Source organism: Fulmarus glacialis, unplaced genomic scaffold (assembly GCF_000690835.1).
Source record: "Fulmarus glacialis isolate BGI_N327 unplaced genomic scaffold, ASM69083v1 scaffold5808, whole genome shotgun sequence".
Taxonomy (NCBI): Eukaryota; Metazoa; Chordata; class Aves; order Procellariiformes; family Procellariidae; genus Fulmarus; species Fulmarus glacialis.
The window spans coordinates 16530-23932 of NW_009227479.1; the positions used below are offsets into that span (position 1 = coordinate 16530).

General features: G+C 45.1%; 1 protein-coding gene across 1 annotated transcript in view; it reads right to left on the minus strand.

Annotated features, from left to right (window-relative positions):
• Nucleotides 1-1082, minus strand: part of LOC104080669 (solute carrier family 22 member 2-like) — a gene marked incomplete at its 3' end in the record, with an annotated part of 14162 nt that extends 13080 nt beyond the window's left edge. Inside the window, exon 1 of the mRNA XM_009583146.1 lies at nt 672-1082. Within this exon, the coding sequence (XP_009581441.1) occupies nt 672-1082 (411 nt within the window). The remainder of the gene's footprint in view (nt 1-671) is intronic.
• Nucleotides 1083-7403: the final 6321 nt, after the last annotated feature.

The window sequence follows — 7403 nt, forward strand, 5'->3', positions numbered from 1 at the left end:
ATGATAGCAAAGCAAGGGAATACGAATATCCTGCCTGAGGAAGCTGTGAAGTATCCAGCATCGCAGTTTTTTAAGAACAGGTTACAGAAACATCTGCTAGGCATGGTTTAGGTGTAGTTAATACAGATTTGGGATTGGACGAGAAGTAGAAGAGATCTCTCTTGAGGTCCTTCCCATGCTTCAGGTCTCTACATGGCTTTTAGACTGCTAGTACTGGTTTGCACGGTTTTTCAGTTTCTAAACTATCTGTTTTAGATAGTGTAAGTTGGAAGAAAAGAACACTGCTGTTGCTAACTCATTATCTGACAAATTTAGCCCCATCTTCTACTTCTTGTTCATTGTACGTGAGTATCTGTCTGGATTATCACCCAAATGTGCAATTCCTCAGTTTGGGCTACAGGGTGCTACCCTCAATTTGGTGACTGAAATACTGAATTATGACAATAGCCATTGTCTGACTGATTACAAGCTTGCAGTATTATCCTCCCAGGAAAAGCAATCATTTCCCATGATTTATCCACATAAATCTTTGCTCTAGGTCTCTAGCAAGTTCACTATTTCTTAGCAATCAGGCTCAGGCTGTGCACCAAAAGCAAACTTTACCAATCCAGCATCTTCTAGCTTCAAGGTGTGCGGGCAAGAGTGATTTTGCTGGACAAACTGTGTCTTACCTCAGTCACGAGAGAGGTCCCCGGGGAGTCGTAGACCCAGCCGTCCTGGCAGGGACCGAGGGGGACGGCGCTCCGGTTGCCCACGAGGCTGCCGAGGGGGTCGGTGCAGCTGACGCCCGTCGCGTTCCAGTCCACCTCGTACCTCCTGCAGCGGCTGCCGAAACCGGCCCCATGGCCTCCCCACTCGGGAACCGTGTGATTCAGCTGCTCCTCCAGGCTCCAGCCACACCGCTGGCTCAGCTCAGCCACTCCGGGGCTGTGGCAATGGTGCTCGGGGGTGAATCCCAGGAAAAAAATCCCCACGTAAATGGGAGCGAAGGTAGCAGAAAGCAGGCATAAGACAAAGAGGGTTCGTTTCTGAAAGAAGTCAAATTCTCCGATCTGCTCTAAAATGTCATCCAGGGTTGGCATCTTTGTATGTCGCAACTCATTAAGATACCTAACTCAAGCTGCTTTCCAGGGCTTTGCCTTCACTGCATGCTTAAGTAACAGCCGAAGTGTTTGCTCAAAACTCACAAACAAATAATTAATTAACTTTGTCAATTGTCAAGCCATGCATCACAACCTTTTTTTCTTCAGTGCCATTTCTAAACAAACTTTGGCTCTCTTGTCTTCGCCTCTGTTGTTATTTTGTTTCGTATATGACACGCTTGAAATGTAAGAGCTGATGTCCTAGGTTGTGGCCCTTTCGGTCTGTCACTGAGAGTCTGTCAGCGCACAGTATGGGGTAGGCGATAATTCCTTTGCCCAGTATTGTCAGAGGCCATAAATATTATGAAAGCAATGTTGTCCTCTCCCTCGTGTATATGCAACTGAAGAAATTCATACTCAGAATTACACTGGATATAGATGACCACTTGCACGCTGCTTTGGGGGGTAGAAGAAGACAATGCAGAGAAGACACAACAGGGCAGATTTCTTTTAGGCTGAATAGTTAAAGTCGCATCCCATAATTTTGGTAAAATTACAAATACAGATATTTGAGTGATTGTATGTTTCCACAGTGGTGTTGTCTGTAAGTACAGAATCACAAAGAGTTCTCATACAAACACATCCATTTCCAACATATATAAGTACAGTTTCAGGGGTTTTATCAGGATGTATTTCAAAATGACAAACATTTTGTTCAGTGTCAGGACAAATGTCTTGGGCTTTAACGGTATTACTTTCACAAATAAATCCCTGTTGTTCCCATACAACACATGCGTCAACATCAATAGTTTGCCATTTGTTCCCATTTTGTTGGGCCCATGCTCTGTTCTCACGGAGAGAGGACAGTTCCGTTGCGATTTAATCCCAGCGCAATGACTGGGTATATGGTGCATACCAAAGCATGCTTAGGGTGTCTGGTGGAATTGTTGCACTACCTGCAATCCACCAAGTGCCTAAAAATTTTACTTCTTTACTTCTTCCCTGGCATTTCTCAGGTGGGATTTCAACTTCTGCTTTATAGAGCGCTTGCCGTACTGCTGTTGCCGCTTCCCCTACCTCTTCAGGGGAGTCTCCTCCAATCAGAATATCATCTATATATTGGTACAGTTTTACATTTTGCAGTTCGGCACGTAACACTTGCTCCGTTCACTCCAGTGATTTTAACTCTTCGCCGTCCAGATCATACACCCAGCTCCTCGGCAACCTGTTGTGTTAGTATTGAAATTTGTGCTCCCGTATCTATTAGAAATTTTACCAATTGTTGTCAAGGGCCAGTTGGAGTTAAAATGTATTCTGCTTTAATGATGGGTGTAGCCTCATATTCAGAGGAATCTGAGGGGAACAAGGGCTCATCATTTCCCTCATCATAGTCATCAGGATCACCTCAAATATTGCTATCCCAATCCTCTGAGGACACTATTAATTTCCTAATCTGCATGGGATTAGGTGGGTGTGGGGCATGCACGAGCATCATCTCGAACTTTTCTTCCAACTTTTGTGATTTCTCCTTTTCTTCCTGTTTCTGCGGCTGCTCAGTTTTCCAGGATAGTATTAATTCAGCTGCCTTTCTGCCTTCTATCTCTTCCTTTTGGTCCAGTTCCTTTTTATTACTATTCTTCCTAACCTGACAAGCGGCTTTGAGGCAGGTGCCTAACATTTTGCAAATAATTCCTTTTCCTTTTCTGTCTTTTATATGGCCTCTGGCTACCTTTAGCTGTTCTTCCACAGCTTTCCAATCGTGCCAGTTATCACGAGCCCATTCTTCTGAGAATCTGGGACTCGGACTTATTCCATGCTTTCATAAGTAATCAGTGATACTACTTGCCATCCCGACAACTACGCCAGTTCGTCGCAAATGAGTGATTTAGAGGCCGCTTAAAGAATCACCGTCAAAGGTATTAGCAGAAAGTGATTTTAACAGAAATTTATAAAAGCACAACTTAACAGAGTTCAATGGCAAGTTCACTCTATCACTTACTACATGGATGAAGCATACAAAGGAAAATCGAGTTAGAATTGAGCTAGAATGATTTATACAGAGGCCGAGGATGAAAAAGGATAAGGGAGACCCTCCTGTTGAGTCATGAGTTTCAGAGTAGACCCCCTTGCTTTCTAAACTCCTGATGGAGTCTAGGTGTGGCTGGGTCCACTCCTAGTCCCAGACTTGGTCAACAGTTTACGTCTAAGGGATTATATGTATTTAGCAGCAGTCTAAGGTTCATTCACAGTTTCAAGATAGATCATAAGATTTCAGCAGCACTTAATCATTGACTAATTTAACATTTACAAAGTAAGTTAGTAGAGTCTACTACAATCACGACAGTGACTTAATTACAGATTTGAGATGGTGGTATTTATACTATACTTGCTAGGGGGTGCCTCCATGAGTTCACACACACATGCACATAGACACAAAGATAGATAAATGTACCTGTTAAAAATTCCCCTTGAGTACAGTGAAATATTCATGTCAAATGTCTTGGCATTTCTCAAAGGGCGAGGGGTTGAGCCTCAAGGGGTGTTTCAGCCCAAATCCCGTTGTCAGCGACAGTCCTCCAAATATTGCAAACTTGAGAGTTTGCGAGCTCTGTGAGGCGTCCCACTCAGAGGGAGATACTGGGCACAGCCCGCTGCGGTCCAAGAGAGTTCAAAGGGTCTCACTTAGAACCGCTGTTTATAGGGTCACAAGATGATTGGCTTTAGTCATCCGTGAAAATTCTCAAGTTTTCAGTAACAACGGTATCATTCCACTTGAGCTACGACTCAGATAAGGGCATCAGGGGATGACGAATTATCCCCGCTCTCGTCTCCGGCTTAGGCAGGCAGCAGGAGATCCTGATATGGTCAGTATGTTCCCCAACCTCAGCTATGCAAGAGTTCCTGATACGGTCAAGGGACACCTCACCGCCTGACTCATTACACCAAGGCCAAGATTTAACGGGAGTTTCTGAGATCATGGAGCGGCCCAGGAGAGAGTGGGGTGGGGGAATGCACCACTACAGTAGGCGATAATTCCTTTGTCCAGTATTTTCAGAGGCCATAAATATTATGAAAGCAATGTTGTCCTCTCCCAGTGTATATACAACTGAAGAAATTCATACTCAGAATTACACTGGATATAGATGACCACTTGCAGGCTGCTTTGGGGGCGTAGAAGAAGACAATGCAGAGAAGACACAACAGGGCAGATTTCTTTTAGGCACCTAATAGCTAAAGAATGGTGTTGTGCCCCAAATAGGAAGCAGACCAGCCGCCGCAGCATGAGTTGGCACTTTTGAGTCAGAGGCGCCCAGTCCGAACTTGTAGGGGTTCACATGCAGCTGCCCTGCACCCGAGGAGCTGAGAGTGGCCCCGAGACCCGTCATCAGCCCTCATGTGCCCACCCTGCCTCCTGCCTCCCGCCCTGCACCCTGGGGAGGTGGCGGGCAGAGGCTGCCCTAAACCACGGCCCCATAAACCACAGCCCCATCTCACGAACACTTTACAGCTATTTCACGTGAATTTATCAGACAATGTTAATGTGTAAATGTGTGCTTAAGCAATGGAGATATCCTCAGCCTTTTCTACTGAGGGGGATGATTTGTGTCGTGTTCCCTTAGATTGCATAAGGTCCTTTCATGTTGTTCCCCGTTTGCCTGCCCTGTAAACAATTAGCTTGTGTCAAATAATGTAAGCAACAATGGAGGACTGGAAGAGGTTAGGTGCAGCTGAACATCAAAAGTGTGGATTTGGACAAAAAAACATCTATGGGCAAAGATCTCTGCCCGCAAATTTTCTGCAGACAGGTTTTATTACCCCTCTTTCTAAGCCAGACTGAAATGACTACGTAGCTTGTTTAGTGCTTCTGAAGGGAATCCCTGAGCAGGCTGCTCTCACTGAGTTAATTTCCCCCCGAGGAGCACTCAGTGACCTCTCTGAGTTTTATGAAGCACAAAACTAAATGATGAACTTCGGAGGAAAACAGAGGTGATAAGTAATGTGATATTTTAAAGGGCTGTTAATAATAAGCTCTGTTGAGTCACAATGACCTGCATACCTAGTAACTCTCGTGAATCACAAATGGGACTGCTACTTGGCAATAAACATCTTTCACAGCTAAGAAAAGACCAGACCTTTGACTGTTTACAACTAAACTGTTTACCTATCTCTGTGCAGGTTGGTTTTACATCAGAAGGAGAGAATGGGCTATTCCCCCCATTAATGCTCTAGGACCTCACTGCGCTAGCAGCTTTTAAACCTTGCAGCCACCTGCACACAGACTACTCAGCAGTGCACATATTTGATGCATTTGTTAACAGCTAAAACCTGGGTCAGCCAAAACGAAATTACAGGCAACAAGACGTGCATAAAGCATCCTGGAAATGTGCTTTACTCCCTTTCCTGATTCTGCCTAGTGTAGTTTCATGCTGGGGAGAGCAAGAAGGAAGACCAATGCAGTTATTGCAGTTATGCTGCAGAAGGTTGTAGATCCACTTTTAAGGTAAATTGATGTCCTTCCTCTTGGAAAACCTGCAGTGTCGCTTGGGTATTCTCTTGTATTGCCAGTAAGCAAAGTACTGTCCTACAGTGGGAGTGACCACTGAGTAGCTTTAGATATTGCACGACATCCAGAGGTTTTTGTTATTGACATCTGAGCTGCCCTCGAATATCCTGACAAGACTCCCTCCTGTGTATGGTGACATCTTAGGGGAACTCTGTAGGCAAAACCAACATAAGGGCATGTGAAGTCCCACCAACAAAACGGCATGTGAAGTCCCATCAACATGAGGGTGTGTGACTCTTGTCACCTGGACACACCTGTGTGTGTTCGTGTGATCTCTTCTAGATGTTTTGCAGCAGGGTTTTTTTCCATTTCACTGGGGACAGAGCAGGGAGTAAGCATGCATGCGGTTCTGCTGGTGGATCTGAGCGCACGTGAACGGGGGCAGCAGGACAGCTTGCCAGGCTGACATCTGTACTGAGAAACTAAACGGGACTGTGTATGGGCTCAAGCACTCCCATATCCACCCTACTTAATCTTTGCCACCCTCCCTAGTACTGTTTTGCCCGATTCCCATTAGCACAGTCCTCCCAATGCCTAGGCACGTTTGGGGTGGTGACGCTGGACAGGCTGTTTCTGGTAGGCAGAAGGGAAAAAATCACCCTGACTGGGGGTGGTGTATACAGATGTAAGCCATGCCATGCCCCATGCCTCCAGCAATAAAAAATGAACCTGCCCATTTTATTTATTAGCACAGATGCAGCACGACATCAATTGGCGTATAATGTGTAAGACAGCCAGAGGAGCAAAGTAAACAAAGCCAGAGCTCCTCTGCTAGCAGAGGGCATCTGTGCCTCTGACAGAAGACCCATATTGCCCTGCAGTGGCAAGTTCATGAAACAGTGTCAGCTGTGACAGATTTACTGCTTATAATCGGTAATCCCTTCAGTTTACAGTAGTGAAGCATTACCACAACTGCTTTAAAATACGTCAGCCTTCCAAAAGCTGGGCTGAGCATTCCCGTACTCTGACCTTCCTGAGCTTTAGATGTATGCTCACACGCTTGGGTGAAATGTGAACAAAGCGAAGCCTAAAACACTGCTGAAAAAAAATTACAGATACAAGACAGGTCTAATCCATTCATGAAAACAATGCATATTGATAATGATAACTCTTTGCTGTCAAATAATAACCCTGATTCAAAGATCTGAAAGCACCTTTTAATGAAAACACTCCTGAAGACCGAGAAACTGAGGCAGAGAGATCTAACAGGCTAGCTCTTCAGAGATACTGGTTTTCAGGTCTTTGAGAGTTTAAGCCAAAATTATTTATTAGAGGTGCCTCAGACAGACATTTCCATTCGGGTGCCTCCTGAGATGTTCTCCTACAAGCCTGCCTGCATGAGTAAACATTTCTGCATCAAATTCCTTCTAGTGAGTCATTCTTTCATCCACACCGTTTAGTAATGATTTTGGTTAGGTGCTTACCTCTGCGTATGGACCTTATCACAGCTCTGTTTCCTGTGAGTATAACAAGAGCATAGATGTTTAAAAGGGAGCTTCGGGCACGATGCTGTCTGCCATAACCATGTGCTACCATGGACCTGGTAGTATGTTCAGAGGAATGCGGTGGAGAATCACTAGAAATATCCAAACAAACAGTGAGTTGTGCTCCCACTGGGGTTCACTGCCTATGCATTAGGGTGCAGGTACATGAGACAGGATGAGCCAGTCCGATTTCTTGGTGTGAAGGTCCCGCTCCCCATCCCCTTTCTTACGGCCCATTCTGGCACTTGTTAGAATCATAGAATCATAGAATCA